Source organism: Ptiloglossa arizonensis, chromosome 3, assembly GCF_051014685.1.
Source record: "Ptiloglossa arizonensis isolate GNS036 chromosome 3, iyPtiAriz1_principal, whole genome shotgun sequence".
NCBI lineage: Eukaryota > Metazoa > Arthropoda > Insecta > Hymenoptera > Colletidae > Ptiloglossa > Ptiloglossa arizonensis.
In genome coordinates, this window is record NC_135050.1 from 5856259 (window position 1) to 5877011 (window position 20753).

Here is a 20753-nt window from a genome sequence, read left to right on the forward strand (position 1 = left end):
TGTTCCGTTCCGCAAAACTTCAAGTCAGCAGAAGACGGTATCTACCATGTGCTTCGGACTGGACAAAATTACATTTTCTAATTGCCGGTGACAAGCCCACGCAGTAACCATTACAGCCTCTCTGGCAGACCTAAAATATATGGGTACCCCATAAAACAGAAGATACAAAATGTCTACAAAGGGATTTCTATTTCAATATTATAATCTAAGTAATTAATGAGTATATATAATTTAACATTAAATCGTGTATATAAAATTGGTTCGTAAATTTATCTTCAGAAATACATAATTCTATATAGAGAAAAGCATATGTGATTTCATTTGATAAAACGTTCGGATAAATTTTTTCCAAGATTAGTAACATTTAGAAAATATTATGACTTTATCTTCCTATGATATAAATTCTTTCTATAGAATTTTATTGTAACTTTCGTCACTAATTTTTAACGGGCCACTTTGTATAATACACATAAGTATTATATTTCATGGCGTTAATTTCAAAAGTGATATACACTGAAATACCTTTTTATTTTATAACAATTGTGATTATACTTCAGATGAAACTGAAGATTAGGATCATTTTGATTTCAATTCAAACATTGCTTCACTTCTGAATGACACATTTTAATGAATTAGTATAGTGACATCAATTAGATAACTGTAGTTGTGAATAGAAATTTGAATATTACAAATTTTAGATGAAGTAATAGATATATCCTACATAAAAGCTTTATCGTAAATTGTAATTGCATTAATTTTATGTGTTGTAAATTAGTATACGCAACACGTAAAATGTATATATTTGTACGAATTTGTAGTTTTCTAGAAGTAATTGCAAACGTATTGCGATATATATACATAAATTATATGGATCATAAAATAACGGAAATTACCAAATCGATATATTAACCGAGCTTAACGGACCAAGAATAATTAGGATGTTGGCAATGTGCCGAAAGTCATACTTGCAGAACAGATTCGCACTGGAAGGGGTCCACACTTTGCCTATTACACGCGTTGTCACTCACGTTTCTAACACCTATTTTGGGTGTATCACATATCTGTGAAGAATATTGAATAATATTAACCAACTAATTGTATATTCGCCACACATGCAATGTATTCAAAAACGCCATAAATTGATTCGTGACTCAGAGAATCATAAACATGTTAAGTATATATATATGTATGCATCAAAATGGTGAATCTATAGAAAACATGATATTCTATTATAACAGTAGCAGATTAGCGCAAAGATGGTAGAAGTATCAAATACAAAATAAAAGAGACTATTGCTATCTACAGATCAACGATATGAAAGTAGTAACTTGCTAGTTCAGTAATTACTGGAAGTTGAGACTGCCACTGTCCGTGTTTATAAATACAAGTACGATTAGAAACAGAGGTCCTTCAACTCGAAACTTAGAATTAGTATATGTATACGTGATATATTTTCAATGTCATTTTTCTTGACAAGAGAAGATTTTATTCTGCACGCAAAAACTTTATTCTACACTTTCGACTTATTCTTTCACAGAGAACAATCATTTGTTCGGTTGTACCACGATTGCAGGCACTTCGTATAATCAAGATGTTGCAAATAAATGTGATTCACTTTCATAAGAGCTATCCAGGAATACAAAAATTTATAGGCAAATTCACTAAAAAAACTAAAGGTTGGAAACTTCCTGTCTTCTTTCCTTTTACGTGAGGAAATCTTCGAAAGACTCTCCCGACCCCTTGAGATAGGGTCAAGAGTAGTGTGAAATTCCTCGCACCCGGAAATGCTGAGTACCTACCTACTAAAAACCTCACGGTGACCATATTCATGCGATTTTTGGGGGCACCTGGAACTGGCAATACCATAACGCTGTGCCCCCTCCCCCTGGAGCCGATGTTCCTATACGTGCCGTGTCTTCGTTGAAAAGGGATGTTTGTAACTCCCTCTCAACATATCACGGCCGTCGAGTCACACTGCCTCACCGCTCTTTTTTCCAGAGGGTCGAAAGGATGGCTGTGAGCTCCAATCTTACAGTAGCCCGCAGCGTCAAAGAACAACCCTGAAATAATCGGCGCATTTCTTTTTTTAAGGAGAGAGACGACTTATTATTGAGTTTTTCTATCTTAGAAGGAAAAGGCATGAGCATGTGGAGACTGACTAGAGAAACCTCACGCGATCTCTACCAGCGAGTTCATATCCCTAATCCTCAGTTTTCTTCTGTGACATTACATATTTACCACTAACGCTTGAGAGCTTCAACCGCGCATCCTGCCAGGACCTCCACCCACTCGTGGGACTCACAACGGCTGTTGTAATGAGTCACATGCGAGCCCGCGAGAAAATACACCGGGGAAAGCCTGACAGAACAGTTTCTGCCCCAGAGAACACGACCGTATAACCGCAGGCGATCCTTAAAGTCTGCCTATGGACCCGGCGTATCATGATACTGCTGCACTGGAAGGCGGCTAGGTTGCTCGCTCAAACGTGGGTCCCATACAGAAGGAGGCCTATTCCTTTTTGGGACCGAATAGACCACACACTTATAAAAGCAGCGAATCCAATCGCTCAGATTCTAAAATTGGGAAGGAGTTGGCCTGGGGCTGTCATTTTAAACCGGGGAACAAGACGGTCAAAATACCCTTCAAAATGCCAGTGGCTGTGAGAATCGATCCCAATAATATTTTAACCCCTTCGCATACAATCGTATGAGACTTGTGGTTAGGAAATTGGGTAAAACATAAGAACCAGCGATGAATATTGCCCACATTCGTACATTTAAATATATTTTCTTAGAAATATTAGAAAGAAATTCTTATATAATATCTTCAAAAAGGAAATTCACCGTTCACGAGAATAATGAGAGTTGTGACCGAGCTTGCCGTTCCTTATATTATAATCTATTATCTAATGATATTACAATTCAGGAAACTTATACGCGTTATTTCGAGAAAATGTATTTTGACAATTTTAAGCCATCCCTTGGCCAACCAGTGCAGCCACACCCACTCATGAGGGAGGGGTGGGAGCTGCCAGCAACTTTTCCTCGCTATACCAGGGGACAAGAGATGAGAGATTGAGGAGTACGAAATTCTTGACCATCCTCATTTTTACCCCCACTCCCTCGCTCACACTCACGCCCCTCACTCACGCTCACGCCCATCGCTCGCGCTCACGCCCATCGCTCGCGCTCACGCCCATCACTCGCGCTCACGCCCATTGCTCGCGCTCACGCTCATCGCTCGCGCTCACGCCCATCGCTTATGCTCACGCCCATCGCTTACGCTCACGCTCACGTCCCTTGCTCGCGCCTTCTTATTGTGGCCTCTTTTTGCGAATCCAGATCAATCCCTAGACTCAAAAAATCCCACTTTGACCAAAACCCAGTATCAATGTATCAATGTATGTTTTAGGGAATTTTGTGTTCTGTCATTTCGTATCCGATTACCTTCATAGGAGTAAATGTTTTATGCTTCGATTATGTAGGATAGTGTTATAATTAGAAGATACTAGATTGGCGTTGATAATGTGATTTTATTCGCATGACTTGACTTGCGTGTTTGCGACTTCCGTCGTCACTCGTCTCCATGACGTTCGACGGGTGGAGACCGTTGATATCATGTGATACATTTAGACGTAGATGATACATCTCCTTTTTCAAATATAAAGTAACAAAATATGATATTTAAAATACACTAATAACAATAAAACAAGCAAAAATAAGAAAATTTAATTAAAACAGAATACAAGGCTTTGATATCTGAGTAAAATTAAATTTAATTATATAGTTGCATATTTTTCAGTTTGACAATTAATTAAGTTTGAATTTAATGTATTAATTTTCTAGGAAGCCTAATTTCTTTTTCTAATCCGGTTTTGTATTGACACTCTCAATTCTATATTTATTATTCAATAGTCCGCCTTTCTTCTGTCCATCAACCTGTTTCTTGTTTACTGATTCGGTGTTCGTTGGTGTCGATTACTGCATCGCGTGTTAGTATCATATTTATGCAAATTACTCTACTCCTAAATATAAGATGGACCCTATTTCTTCTATATCTTACATCATTACTATTCTCTATTGTATATCATCTATTGTACTTTAGTTTTTCTTTTATAATTGCTAATAATGCTAACCATTTCGATGTAAGAATTTTTAAAAAATTTGTATAATCTTCACTACTACTTTTTTTGTTACTATTGTAATAATGACTATTTTAATTCTAATTTTTCTCAAAACCATTTCTGTATTCCGAAAATTCGATCACTTTCGACCTTAATTTTTTACCAATGATCGGTATATCCATCCATAGATTTCTACACATTAATAGCTGACAGTATGCTAGAAAATCTGCTTTCAGAATATTTAGAGTTAAGAATATTAGTATCAGAATATTAAAGTAGTGATGTATATGGAGCTGTGCTAGATCTAAAACTCTTTTTCAGTGAGTTCTTGGCTATTTTAACACAATCGACGTTATAGTTTTATTAGCTATAAACTAGTAATTAGCCAGACAGTTAATATTCCAGGTGTCTATATTCCTATAGACAGGTACACTGTCTCGAAATGTTATTGGTGCTATATAAATGCACAGGAATAATCGTCAATGAATTTGCGTCTCCAGTCTACTATTTACTCATAAATCGAAGCGTGTATATACTTTTGTAATAGAACGTATAAATTTTTTCAATTATATTAGTATAAAGATTATGGAACATATTGTGTTCCAGAAATGTTGCTAGCAAAGCTGTTAGTTTCCGCTTTCAGCGTGTACGGGTAGTTAAATTTCCAAGCCATAGTCGTGTACTGTCTCACTACTAGGATTTAGCTGGTACATCCGCAGTTACATTGCCACGTTACCGGTTGCAATACCGTGTTTCCTTTTTCGTTTAACTGAAAGAAGACACAACCACGTATCATTGCGCCATTAGTAGATTGGTGGCGGTACTACTTGTTTACGATACTGTGCTGCCCATTGTCATACTTTAAATGCACCCTCCTGAAGTGAATTTAGATCCATTCCGGTAATTAAAGTATTATGCTACGAAAACAAAGCAAGAGCAGTTAGTTGTAGCCAATTGTAAGTGGAAAAATAATCGAGAGATTTTCTGCACAAAATATTTTATCGCCTGGTTGTATTTAACATAAAAATTAGATACAAAAAGAGTGATTTCACAATTACATGTAGGAACTTTAAACGAAACGTAATTATTTGCTCAATGTTAAATAGTATTCATGTTTTTTTTTTAAATTTATATCAGTATATTAGTAACAAAGCTTGACTCGAAATTAAAATGAATTTCAAAAATAAATATAATTGCATGTTTTGCATTTTCTCTGTTAAATCGTTATAACGATTATTTTTGAATAGTACATATAGTATTTTAATCTCTTTCGCTTTCTATTGTTACAAATGGTAGAAACCAGAAATTTACAGTAACAAAAAAATAACAGCAGCAGGGAAACAGTTCCATAAATTTTTTCTAATCATTAAATGAATCGCATTTTGCGAATGCCTTGTACAAAATAGAGCGTCTGAATCTATTCAAAGGAGAAAAGAGGGCCTGGTGGTTTATAACAGTTACGGAGGATGGCAACAAAAATCATTTTGAGATGTCCAGTCGTTATTGTCGTGTAAAGTCAAGGAGAATTAATTTCCCAAAAACTCGATGCCCAACAGCGCTTCTCACAAATTAAATAACGCCAGCGCGAACATGAAATGCAATGCGGTGCATCAAACTCGACAACTAATATGTGTATGTATATTTGCGATAATGGAGAAGACTGCTTTCGGCTTGTCCATTTTGCTGATTGTTTTTGCACAACGCGCTGTCTGTAAATATATATATATATATATATATATATACGTCATTTAACAATTACATTTAAAATTGGAATAATTTATCTTCCTCGATGTTCCGTTTCGACGCGTTATCGTTGACTTCTTAATTATTCGTATTATTTTTGCTACTTGCGCAAATAATGGATCGAAATAATTCAGTGAACCGAGCAGAGCATAATGTACTCGTTGGCTCGAGTTCAAGATGGCAATGATGTTACGCTTCAGTACCGACTTTCCGATATGTCCAGTATCATAGCAGTCGTCGGTAAGAGACTCCTTTCGAGAGCCACCGTACAAACTTCAACGAAATAACCTACATAGATATATCCTTTAATTATTTCGGTAGAATTTTAGTCCTTTAGTTTGTCGTTGATCATTGTATATTTAGTTTATCACTATTCATTTATATTATTTATAGTTTGTATGCAACAAAGCAATAAAGAATGCTTTAACTTTGATCGAAGAAATGTTTAACAAAACAATTCACTTTCGGTTAATCAAATGCAGTGAAACGAAATTGTAACATGTAAACATACTTTGCAATATTCTATAACTTAGAAATATAACAAAAAGACATATATGAGAAAGGTGTTTAGAAACTTAAATACTGACCAATTAAAGAAACGGTTAAGTATTTAGATTTTAATTAATACGTTATAATTAGATAATACATTACATTAAATACATCATACGTAATTATTGCAGATTTTATTTTTTCTATTGCCTAAATTTCCATGCGTGTATGATATATCAAGTAGAATTTAATTTTTCGTTAAAACTATTTTGATATGTATTGTATATTGCGGTGCTTCGAGCGTGGTAACGCGTAATCGACATGACATTTACATAAATGCATCGAGCAGGTGCAGTGAACTGTAATAAATTTAACGCTGTTAACCTTTGCGTTAATGTTGAACATCTGGGAGAACATATCAGCTAGTTGAAAAGAAACTATCTGCAATATATTATAATGCAATATATTATAAGGCAATACATTATAATGCAATATATTATAATGCAATATATTATAATGCAATATATTATAATGCAATATATTATAATGCAATATATTATAAAGCAATATATAATAATGCAGTATATTATGATGCAATATATTATATTATTTACCCAGAAATGGAAATTAATAATATAATTCTTTTGATCATTTCGAAACTTTAATTAAATATTTCGCGTGATTAATTAAATAAAATCCCTTTTTTACGTTCTAGTCATTTCACAACATTGTTCCTTTCTATTCAATACCCTATATCTGCTTATTCACTGTATTCGAATGAATTTCAAACTTACGCCTTTCCTGAAAAGATTCAATGTTTATTGCGATATCAGTTGCGATAACTTTCAAAGAATCCTCGTACAAATCGGAAAGTCGATCGTTTCGAAGTGAAATGTTACGTTATTATTTTTCTGGAGTTTTGCCAGCCAAACGCGAATCTTGTGGAAGTAATGAAAATTTGTCCTTCAAAGTTTCATTTTGAGATAAACCTTTTCCTTGCATTTCTTTTTATCAGTACTGTTTGCTCGAAAAGATCTACTGCATTTATATTCTTATTGTTGTTCATTGATTCCATTATCTCTTACTCATTGATTTCACTATCTTCTATTGAAACAGACAAAAACTTAGGGATGAAAACTTATTTCTATTCTTGATATTCTAGTTCTGCAAAAAGTAATTCGTTCAGTATTTTTTATTTATTGAATTATACTAGATTCACCTAAGTTTACCTCAGTAATTTTTTAAATTTTGTAGACACGAGAAGCTCCTACAAACGTAGTTTGCATAACTTTAAAAGGCAAATATGATGCACAAAGAATTTATTGTTCAAGGTTAACATTTTCAAAGTTCTGAAAATTATTTTGTACTTTTTAAATGGAGCAACATATTACCATTTTCTTTTATTTTGTAATGACTTTCAAATAACTTTGAAATGTTTTCCAAAGCCTTGGATGCAATTCATGGCGAGTAACTTAAATCTAAAACCAATTGCTCGAGTATAACTTATATATAGCTTAACCATGTAATGAAATGTCTGAAGAAACGAGTAAGAAAATGTATGACTCTAATGGTAGAATGTTTGAACACCTGCTGAAATGAAATAGTTTCCAAACATAACATACGAAGTATCTTATAAAGTGTTACGTTTTCAGTGGTTATACCTAATACTTTTATAAACAGAGAAATGAAACAAATTTATATTTATATGAGAAAATGTTTAGTTCCATTTAAAAAACAGGTCTATAAAAGAACTTACATAGGGTTCCTTTATTTTGTCTCAGTTTCTAGAATTTAAAGCACATTTGATATGTTATACTTTTCAAAGATGATAAAATGTATATTTTTATAACAAATGTATACATTTTAAGTATATTTAAAAATATATCAATTTAACCATAACAACTAAACCATGCAACCCTTGTATAATACTTGGTAATAGATTGTCTATAATATACCAGTATAACTAACATTTTCTGAATTTTGTATTATTTGAGTCTTCTAGTTAAAAAAGAATAGTCTCTCGGTAGCTTCATACTCTCCTTTCAGTGTTTATTGATAACACGGTAAAATTTTCTTGACGTTCGTACGTTGGTCTTCGAGACACGAAAAACTAATTTCAATTATGTCATTCGATAATATAAAGGCTTTTGACACGTCAGTCTGTTATAGAAAAAGCGAAAAACAAGAATTCTGAACTCTAAATAAGAGACCGGAACTTTTCACCCGACCCAGTTAAAATATTCTACGCGTTAATTACTCGAACGCTGAATAAACTAAAGAGCCTTTAAACTCGAAAATAGCAAATGTCTTGGGCTCGTGCTATAAATCCTGCCAACGGCATGCACCAACACAAAAAACAGCAAGTGTCATTTGTGCACCTGCTATGCACGGTCGGTTTTTACTTTTTGGATGCTTTTCGCGTAAAAGGTAAAGTAGGGTAACAGGAAACTCAAAACGTGATGGTCGAACTTTTACATCGAATATTATTATCAGGATTTGAAACTCTTATGGAAATAACTGTTTCAGACCGTATCGTAAAAGTTCTTGGAGAAATAGTTATGAAGAACCGTTATTCGAAATAGCTGATATAAAGAACCAAAAAGGGGGAACACAGCATTTCTAGTTATGTTTCTAGTATCGGTTCTATAATTATTCTATAACGGTTATGTAACGATCCAATACCGGTTCTACAACGGTTATGCAGAGAATCTACAAGAATGTGTCGTTCGAAATAAATATTAAATGGTAGGGAATACCAAAAGAAGTATAATAAGGTTTCCTTTGTCATTTTTCGCGCAGAATCTGAGAGTACGATAGAAAATTTTTAGTGAAGCATTATACTTTTGTTTCGATGCTATAACAGAACAGAAAAATACAAATTGAAAATAGAAGTCTGCTCAAAGAAGTAAAAAATAATGGAAAAGAAATGATTGAACCGGGAAAGAATAGTGTTGTCTGTTACTCATACTTTATTTACAGGATATGCTCGAAATTTCTACTTAGACCTAAGTTTATTCACCGATGAAAATAAATATCTGCATGCTTTTATAGTAAAGATATCTGTAAAATTTCAAAATAATCAGTTAGCTGGATTTTCGGATATCTTACACCCCATTTTTGCAAACATAGTTTCCAGAAAAACGAATTCAGAGTTTCCAAATAGTCAGTTATGCATGAGCCAAAACGTTGCAATATGCATATATACGAATCTGTTACGCTCTTCATACCACTAAAAATAAATTCTTTTAATGACAGAGTTTTCACATTTTATTCTTAAGACTTCAAACTACTATTTAAGATAAAAAGAAATTATCGTTTTTTAAATTTCAAACAGTTTTACACCCTTAAGTAATCTTCGTCAGCAAAATTCAAAGTGACGATTAATCATTACAATATCATCAATTAATTATACGTTCCTGAGATTGTCTCTCATTTGTAAGCATAATTCAGAGTAGTTATTCGTATTTAACGACAAAGTGTAAATTTAGTTCAGACTTTATAGGCAATACAGTTAAACTTAAAATATTCTCCATACAAAAAAGACGAAATATGATTCCATGGGGAAGTGCAGTAAGAGCATGTGCATTATACGCAGGAAGATATTCTGGAAGAAATTGCTCTTCTCAATGTACGTTTGATGGTATCAGGTAAGGCTTTTGCCCCGAGAAATGTATCGAAATGGTTGATGGCCAATTTAAGCATCATTTATGAATTGAAATAATAGAGGAAATACATGGTTCTTAATGTTACAATTTCATCAGCTAGAAAAATATATCAAAATTGATTCAAACAAAAGTTTTTGCGATGAAGATTATCCAAAGATCAACTTATGATACATGGTTGAATTATTTGCTTTGTTACCTAGAATTCTGCAGCAATATAACTGCAGCAATGAAAACTTGACATCCCGTTTTAAAAAATTCCATTGATCTTAAACTCTCGATAAATGTGACTTACGTTAAAGGAAAATATTTTACTTACCATAGTATCATTCATCTTCGAAATAAATAATATCGTCCTAAGACACGTTTCGTGTTATTAAATACAAGCGAAATAGAGTAAATATTATTGTGGTAATTTTGTGTGGGTGTGATGGAGTGGGGGAGCGAGCGAAAATAGGAAAAGGAAGAGCAGGTATCATAGCAAGTTTTGCCTTATAGGCTGAGACATTGAATAGTTAAGGATCGTGTGTATACCGATCAGAGATGGTACGGGAATTTATGAGAAACGGACAGTGGTCGAGTTTCCCTCTAGTGACAAGTGTGAGGGATGCCACCACATTGTGTATATCCGTTTTAATAAACTATTCCTCTTTAAAGATAGAATACACGAATACTCAACGACCGAAGCTTTTTGTTCCAAAGCTAAATGTTCCAAAACATCAACTGTACTCTGATGTATCGAATATAAGTGTTATACAATTGTTTCCGTAGAGTAAATAAGAATTATAAACATTTCGATCGCTACGAGACCAATAAAATCATTATTATATATTATATTTACAGTGTTATCGTACAGTGTTTCCGACCGTTTTTTCTCGAGAGAATTAAAAATATTAACGGCGAGAGGACATCAGAAGAGGAATCTTCTTTCCGTTTATTAATCGCTAACATGACGAAGCACAATTCTTTTTCGCTTCGCATTATGAGGCGAAACCATCCACTTTTGTCCTGGGGTAATTTTTTCTTCGCATTGCTCGCCATGGTACAACGATGTGCTTTTACGTCGTGGCAATTCATTCTTACTTACAGTAACGCATCCACCGCATTGTGCCTTCATTCCATATAGAAGTGTAAGTCTCGAAAATGAAAAGTCAAAAAGATGAATGTACGATATCAACAGGTTTACGCGTGTTTCGTTCTCTTTTTTTTTCAGACGAGGTTGGTTTTATGGGGGGAAATAAACGTTAGAACCGAAACAGATTTATCTTTGTGGAATCCTTAGTTTATGGCTTAACTTAAGTCGAAACTTCTACAAAATTTGTTATGTGTGTGTACCTTTATAAAACGAGAAACGGAAATGCGGTAGAAATGAATAAAAAAAAGTAGGAATGAATTGATTCGAAGTGAATGAATACTTGAAAGTTCGTTTGATATAAATTACGTGGGTTTCATGAATGAGATACTAGGGGATACTAGGTGAATGGGATACTAGGACGAAAATATTAACAGATTATAGTTCCTAGAATACGAATAAATGCTTATAACTACGAAAAGAATCGAACTTCAACGTACACTTTTCCATAAACCTTTGTTTTACATATTCTAGGTCATTATAAAATAAAGATGGGTAACACAAATAAATTTTTACAAAAGTAATGAAAAGAATACATTTTCTAAATATTACGTAGACAAACAAAAATAGTTATACATTCGACTAAAATACCTTTACATAATTCTATTTTGAATATTTTATTCGCTGTACCTTTTTCATAAGAATTACTTTTAACCTTTTATGCTGTAAGTAAGCTAATATTTTAGTAAAGTCAGGTTCAATATATTTTTCAATTCTTTCAAAAGTTCGTTCTTCGCATGTGTCAATGGATGCTATTTTATAAGAGCACATATGGGTTTGATCCCATTTCAAATGAAAGTATTGTATCACACAATGATAACCAATTTTTTTCACGTTTTATTAAGAGCGTTCACTATTAACAGCTGCCAAACAAACACTAGACAATGCAGTGTCATCAACCTTCAAACTTAAGCTTTATAAATTCGGTACTTTCTCCCTTAGTCATTCTTTTCAAAAAACTGCCGCCATCTATACGTCAGGTTGGATACTTTTGGGACTATCCTTATTAGTCATACAGTGAGTTTGAAGTGACTGGCAAGGCCAATAATTGAGAATATTGAAACAGACAAATCTTGGAAAGATTGTTTAAAGAATGGTGCAAAGTCGAATAAGGAGAGATCAGAGTGAGAACAGGATGGTACAGAAGACACAAGTATATAAGATGGACAACGAAGAATCGAGAGAAGATGATTTAAAATGAAATCACGAAATCGGTAGATACGAGACATCGCAGCTTTGCTCAGAATTATTACCTGGTTTTCTCGTAACACTGTGAATGAATATCAAAGCGGAAGCTTTAAAAGAAAAGTGTTCAAATCCCAAGATTCAAGTCCAATTGGATTAACATCAAGGCGTAAAATATATGGAGCGGATGTACGAGGGAATATGTTTATAAAGATTTTTGTTTTAGGTAGCAGCGTCTATTTATCTCGAGTTCTTTCGAGTCCAATGTTATCAGCATGTCGTAACGACCGTTTTTCAGAAGAAAGGAAGTAACGTTAATGATTTATTATGTTCTACTGAGTATGTAAATAAATGGAGATGCTTTCGAGATTTTAAAGAGATACGACCTTTTATTCTTTGTCCACTAATTTATATATCCGATAATGTCACGGCGTAGTCGAAATAACGCGCGCCGCGTCGTGCGGTTACAATTTATTCAAATATATATGTTATCGGTTATGTAACCAATAAATATGAATTTTCCGAATCCGGGAGAAACTGTACGAATGCAGTATCATTACTCCATCACCTCTGTGTTTTATTATAGGTTGTTACGTTATTACATGGTATATCCAGTTCAAGGTAAATTTTCTCCAGACCAGAATCCTATCATATAATTTGAATGTATTAAATTTTTGTTCGTAAAAAGAAATAATACCTTTTTCGAAATTCAACATATTTTGCTATAAAATGTTCTGCGAACTTTCTCATTTTTTAAAAGATTATCTGCCACCTCGCAATACTCTTAATGAATGTGGATGATAGTGTTTTCGAACTAATTTCTTTGTCTCTTTGTTAAATTTAATGTTGAGTTTTACTTACCTATATTTTTTACTTTTCTGTGTTCACTAACTGATAAATTACAAGGGTGACCGTTTCAGATCGAATTCCTGACATTCGATTAATTTTAAAATCGTTCTACAACACTCTGTACTGTGAAAAGGATTTCCGGGTATTGCCTCATTTTGTTACTGTTAATATACTTGATTCATTATTTAAATGATTGAAAAATATAAAAAGTAACTATCGATAGTATCCTTATTCAGCAATAGACAAAATTCTTATCTAGAATTGATTGTCATAAGAAACTCATTTGATTGTCATAAGAAACGACGAAATTACTGTATTCTGTTCTGGCGTCAATCACTTTATTAATCTGGAAAACGTTTAGAAATATTTGCCTCCTAAAAACTATGCTACTCCAATACCATTATCTAGCACGTGTGTATAATAGTTCGTCACAGGAATAACAAAAATGTTTTCTACTAAATCACAGGAAAAACAATATGTGCATATATTCATCCATTTTGTTTCTAAGCTTGAACTATGAGATCTCATAAATGTGAAATGGATATATACTGAAAGAAACTGACTGTTGAGACGCGCGAATTTATCAAATACAGTAGTATGCGCGCGCGTGTGTGTGTCGTCTTAGTAAACACGTTCACCGAGAGATTTTATCCAAACACAATTCAATATTCTTCGAATTGGCGAGACTTAATATGCATTACTACACTACGCCGCAAGGGAGACTTTGCACGGTGCCTTCTTCCATTAATTTTTATGAAATCAGGTATCTGGCTACAACCGCGCATTTATAGTGTGATCGATTCGTTTGTATTCTATAAATACAGTATTCCCTGTCTAACAAGAAAGGATTGCCGACGACTCAGTTACGATTTCAATGAAATTTTATAAGCTTGAAAAACGAAAAAAAAAGTACTAACTACGTATTTTTTGTTTATCTACGGTAACTCAAGTTCAAAAGATATAATCATATTCCTAAATTTAATACTTAAAGAGCTAATTCGGAAACGGTTCGAGGTAATATAAATTTAAAACTAATTTTTTAAGTTAATAAATTTTTGTTTAAATTTGTATTATTTTTGACAAAAATTATATAGTTTTTAGCGAATTAGAATAAAATACCAGAGTTAACAACAATGTTTAAGAAAAATAAGTCGGTTATATTTATTTGAACAAATACAGCAATTTTTTATATAATAAGAAGATTGGATTTTTATTTCCAAAAACCATGATGTAATGGCACGTTGTATAAACATACATAGTTACTTCAACAAATAATACAAAAATTCCATTTCGTTTGTCGGCCGCTTATGCATCTATATACTCGCATTACAGCAGACCATTGTGGTATTTGCATCAAACTTGACTGCTTGCAATACACTTGTTGAAACAGTTACAGTTCATAATTTCTGCAAGTTAACTACAGTAAATAGAATCTATTTACAGATCTGTATCGCCTTCTGAATATTGTAATGTGCATTTTATTTTGAGAATTTTGTGTATTTTTACATATTTTATTTGCCGCAACATTTTCACGAATGTTACTTGATGCTCAAAGGGACTAACATAATTTTAATAGCTTTTAATTAGCTCTTCTTATTTTGTTAATTTACGTTTGAAATTTAACAATTACAAATCTTCTAAATTATTACTGCTGCTGTCAATTGATACATCATTTGTATCAGTGATTTAATTGTCTATATTTTCCGTAGTATCTTGTAACAAATCGTCTTTCTCTCAAAAATCTTGCTCCGGTTTTTTTATGTGTTCAACAAATTTTTTCCAATCACCTTGTGTAACTGCATAGATTGCTTCGTACATTGATTTCTCCAATTCCTCGTCCGAGAGGGTTGATTCGCTCGATAGTGTTTGATTTTAGCCCAAGCTAATTCGATGGATTAAATTCATACGTATAGGGTGGCAATCGCAGTACAGTATTTGCAAGTAATTTTATTAAACATTTTTTCTGTTTTCTTGCATTTTTCTACCAACTAAAATAATTTATATTGATTCATATTGTCCAGATATAAATTTTTATTTTCCATTAACCAACCAATCATTTTTTTTGGGTACTTAGAAGATAATTAATGTAATTGTGTCATGTGGTACAGAGAATTATTTATAACAATTATGCTATTAGGTGAAATGTTGAATAAAAATTTCTTTGTAATTCATTTTTCAAAATTAAATGAATATTGCAATTAACTAATGCAACATTTTGGACAAATCCATTTTTTCCACCAGCAATATATAATACATATGCATATTCTATGCGAAGAACTCAATACTTTTTAATATTCCAGCATTTTAATAATTCCTCGCTTTGCTAATATTTATTAAAAGACACTGTATTGTTGACACCCACGTCTCCATAATTTGTTTTTGCACAAATCGTGGATGAACTTATCCTTTTCATAGCAATGAAACTTTGTTTCAGCTTTGCGAAATCGTTTCTCTTCTCCACATTTTTTAATAATATTTCGGATCATTTTTTTTGTCTACACTTGATCTACAAAATGTTTTTCGATTTATTAAAAATACGAAGCAACAGTAGCGTAAGATATTTTGGTAATATTAATACATGTCGGTATATATGTTCATACAAATTTTTAAATGTTAATTTTATTACTTTTTCAGCAGGTCTTGCTGAATGTATTTGGTATTCATAACCTGTTTGATTCGTATTTGTTAAGTTTTAAAGTATAGACTGGGTTTACGATACGAACGTGACTTCTTCGCTATATTTGAGATTTCGGATTCTTACAGTCTTGTGCCTGGACGATTTCAATTTAATTATATATGCGCAGAAACTCTCACAATTATAATTAAAACTTGAAGCACTCCCAAGAGGTGTCCTGCTTCTAATTGTAAGTAACGATTGACGTATCCTGAATTCACGACACTGTTAAACTCGGAATGGACTAAAAGGTTGACGGTCGCTTTTCATAATTCTTCAGTCTGTAATTGTAACATATGTATGCAAAGACTTCACGTTTCAATTACTAGTTAAATAGTACGAGCTAAACTTTCTTGGAGTTCCGACAATTTACACTTTACCTTCTTCTGTAATTTAGAACTACAAATGTACAAACTAAGAATTCCTATGTAATTAATCGGGCTCTGAAATGAAATGTATTTATTGACAATATTTCGAGCGTTTGTTAAATTAGTACTAATGTCTTGTAAACGCTCGGACAATGTTCATTACCAAATGAATCCTGAAAGACTATATTCGAAATAGCAATGATAGTTTTGAAGCTCGACGAAAGAAAAATGTTCACATACATCTATATATCCCAAGGGATGAGAGAATGATAAATATTTAATCAACGTACAATAAGAAACATATTTCAAAGTTTGAATATCATACCGAGTGGAACTTGCCCAATTAATGTGTTTTCTCCTCGTTTACTTCTGTTTGTGCCTCGATGACTTTTGTACTGGTCGGTCAAGACACTGAATGGTAATTACTGAATTTAAACACTAAGCAAATTAATATTTATAAATAAGATGATGGATATATAAGAAAGCGAAGGTTAAGTGTACTGATGTGACGGTGTTCAGTTGAGTCAGGACTTCGCTCGTGTTCTCCTCAGTCGACATTGCCCCTTGGCGTCGAATCTGAAGACTGTATAACGTTGCTCGTTGAATCGAGAGTTCTCCCGCGTTCTCTTTAGTCGACCTTGCTCCTTGGCGTCCAATCTGTAGACTGTAATGTTGATAGGTTGAATCGGGAGTTCGTCCGTGTTCTGGCTTAATAAAGAACGGGTTGCAATCCTTGTTCAATGCCTGTGAGTGTGACTTTTGATTTTGTACGTACCAAGCCCAAACGTCTTCATAAATCGTACATCATTAGATGCGGTTGTGAGCATGAGTTTAAGAGTGCTCTGCATTCATGCTACCTGCCCTTTCTGTCGAGCAGGTATACAGTGACCGTGCCCAGTAGCACGTAAACCGAGTTAAACCGGGAGGCGCGAGGGACCAGGTAATTACCCTGCGTAATTTGTGCGGGAACGGGCCCATTTTTCCTTAATGCGGAGTCGCCTTCAATCTTTATGGAGTCCCACGGTATTGAGGTCTGTGGTCACGGCATGGTTGGGTCCAAGTGCAGAAGGGTATTGTGCTTCTTACTGCATTTTCGACACGAGCCAAAGGTGCAATCCTTGTTACGATGACCGCTAAACAGACAATTGAAATAAATCCCCAATTCTCGCACTTTCTGTACCCGGGCTGGAACAGGTAATCGCCTAAGCTCTTCGCACGCATGCAATGCGTGCCCTTCCTTGCACAGATCACAATTTTTGGTCGTTGCCGTGTATAATCTTACGCGGCCCCCTGATGCTGAATTATACTTTTCTGTAGGCTTAATTTCCTTAATTTCATTGCTGGATGCCTTATTAACGTCCATTGCAAATAAATACTTGGAGTGTTCTTCCAATAATTTGATCATGCCCTTTAACGTTGGCTTAGAAGTCAAATGAGTCAGGGCCCTTTCCCATTCACGTTTCGCAGTTGCATTTAATTTTGATTCTAATAAATAGATTATCATTGTGTCCCAACTATCGATATTTTCTCCTAAGCTTTGGAGGGATAAGAGATGAATGCTTACGGTGTCAATTAGCTGTCTAAATTCTGAATGGGAGTCCCGAGTAAGCACAGGTAATTCGAACAGTCCCTGTACATGATAATGGATTGATTCGTCCTCGTATCGCTCTTGTAACTTCTTCCATACCGACGCGTAATTGACCTCTGAAAAACCGAGTGGTCCTATGACACGTGCTGCGTCACCAATTAGTGCCGCTTGCAGATAATGAAATTTTTGAATGTTAGTTAACGCTGCGTTCTCGTGTATTAAAGAACAGAAACTGTCGCGGAATTTTAACCATTCTCTGAAGGCTCCATTGAACGACGGAAGCCTACTTGCATTACCAGCAGAGGTACGCGAAGCCTGAGCTATCAGTCGCCTTGCCGTAGAAACCGCGCGATAATAGGTTTCGTTAAATTCTTCATATTCAAGTTTCTCTTTCGCGATCTCTTCTTGGTCGTCATATGTCAACATTTCAATTTCCATTTGTATTTCGTTGAATTTATTATACAAAGGCTCTGCCTTTTCTAACTGGATGCGAATTACCTCGGTATTGGAATCCGCGTTGCATGCTTTCATTGAGTTTGAGAAACGTATAACAGCCCTTTTAATTACTGTTCTCCTTTTCCTTAAGTTGTCCATTTTACACAGTGTTCAGTACAGATTGAATATAGGAGAGGAGTGAATGGGAACTCACCGTTTCTACTGAAAGAGAAGTATGAACTGCTGCAATTGAGTTGCTGTCGACCGTGACAACGTGCGACTACACTGTTCAATAGGTTGTCCGTTTGATGTGCCTCGCAGCCTGCTTACGAAGCCCAAGTGGTATGGAGTTGAATTTCGCAAAATCAATTTCCAAGTCCAATTACAGATGATGCTGTTCAATGATGTGCTTCAATGTTGCACCGATCACCAAAGTTCCTGTTCACTGTTTAAGTCACTTGTTTTGATAATTCAGAGTCCGTGATTATCACAGTTCAGTTTCACTCACAGTTCAAGCTCACTTCAATCGCTTTCTTATTTTGTATCCAGCTCGAAGGACCAATGTTTGCCTCGACGACTTTTGTACTGGTCGATCGAGACACTGAAGTGTAGTTACTGTATTTAAACACTAAGTAAATTAATATTTATAAATAAGATGATGGATATATAAGAAAGCAAAGGTTATCTGTACAGATGTGACGGTGTTCGATTGAGTCGGGAGTTCGCTCGTGTTCTTCTCAGTCGACTTTGCTCCTTGGCGTCGAATCTGAAGACTGGAGCTTGTGTCTGGTTGCGACTCCGAGGTAAAGTAGTCGTCCTTCCCCTTCGTGCGTACTTGGCGTCGCTACTCACCACAAAGGCAACAAATCCGCGTGGGTTGCAGCTGTGTTGCGTTGCCTGCGTGCGACCAGCTGTTGTCCTGTCCAAAGTCCTGGCTGGTCATCTGCACAGCACTTGACCGCCACGTCCCATTGTTTGGCCAGCAAGGGCCTGGCGAAAGATCCTGGCAGTCGTTCACTTCTTTATAACTTCTTCCTCTGTTATGAAACCATGCTGATCCTCTTGAGTCTAGAAGTCCCTTGCAGTGCAGCCTTCTAGCTGAATGGGCGCCAAATGAGTGAGTCTCGAAGGTAGGTCGACAGTCCTTAATGGCTACAACGCTGTCCTCGCTCACACAAAGGAATACCCAAAGGTTCCAACAACTTCTGTAGACAGTCTACTTTTTAAGTAATTATTAGAGAAATCGTTTAGAAAGTCCATGAAAATTCTCTCAAATCGGATAAATCGTAAAACTGTTGCTACAACAGAGCAGTAACAATTCTATTGTTTTCGGAAAAGGTTTTCAGAAGGAGATTAATTGTTTACCGTCATTGTGCGTGAATGCATGTTTGGTAAACAGATACTACAATTGCTTCCCTTGTTGTTCCTCTCTAGCAATAGTAGCGGAATTATATCCCGAACGAGCCCCTAATTTTGTAGGAATTTATTGGAGGAATTATCAAAAGGTGAATTCAGTTTTAGGATATACATATATTGAATGAAATAATAGAAATAGAACAATAACAAAACACACAAACTATAACTACGCTGACTACGTTCGAGGCTGACTACGCAAGTCTTTTCTCGATTCGACTGGACACGCTTCGCCTAATTTCCAATAACAAGTGATCTCAAAACGCTTCTCTGGCACCCTATATTCTTACATGCATTCATTCTAATCCTTAACATTTCTCACTTCGTGCATCTGGTCACGTTCACCCATAATTTCTCAGTCTGGCATCATTTCAATTGCTCGTCTTTCGCACTTCAGTTCGGACAGTCCACCGTTCAGTTCAAACGCTCTTCTTTCACGCCTCAGAAACACTTCCCTTGCTCGTTTATCCTAAACACTTCACATTTGCTCCGGACCACACGCACTTCCTTTCATTCCCACGCATTACGAAAAACGTGCCTGACATTATCGCACCTCGGACCGTTCGCTGGCCCTCATGCTTTCTTTCTCTCATACACACACACAGACATACACATACTATTCGGTAACATCCTACAATAGTTTTATGACTTTACAGTTTTATTAAAATTCCTTCAGGTTTAGTGAACGATTTCCTAGACAATTAACTCGAAAATGTCATATACAATACTTTTTCTTCAGACGAGTAACAAAATTACCATTTACAAACATTGTCCTTTGTTATGGATTATTGTTTGCTAAGTGATTTTCTAAATTAGGCATATTCTAATTAGAGATTCTTTCGTTACTTTCTTTTTTAACAATAAACTAAGATTTGTAATTCCAGGTAGAAAAATGGACGTTACAAAAGTCATTCATTCACATTTATAATTTTCTACATTCATAATTGTAGGGACGAGTTTTGCGCGAGCGAATCGCGTGAAGTTTCGATTGAGCGAGTGACTGTTTCGGTAAATCGATAGCTCATTGAAGCCCAGCTGCGATAGACAAAAGATGACTTGTAATGTAACTAGCGATACGGACGTGAGTCGACC

The 20753-nt window shown here is 34.8% G+C and overlaps 2 protein-coding genes across 2 annotated transcripts in view; one reads left to right on the plus strand and one right to left on the minus strand.

Moving 5' to 3' along the window:
• The window catches only part of LOC143144270 (neurotrimin), a 291951-nt gene that overhangs the window by 223237 nt on the left and 47961 nt on the right, over nt 1-20753 (plus strand). The gene's annotated exons all lie outside the window — the stretch shown is intronic.
• On the minus strand, nt 17265-18344 carry LOC143144526 (uncharacterized). Its single transcript, XM_076307031.1, has one exon. It carries the CDS (start codon nt 18342-18344, stop codon nt 17265-17267), a length of 1080 nt encoding a protein of 359 aa, XP_076163146.1.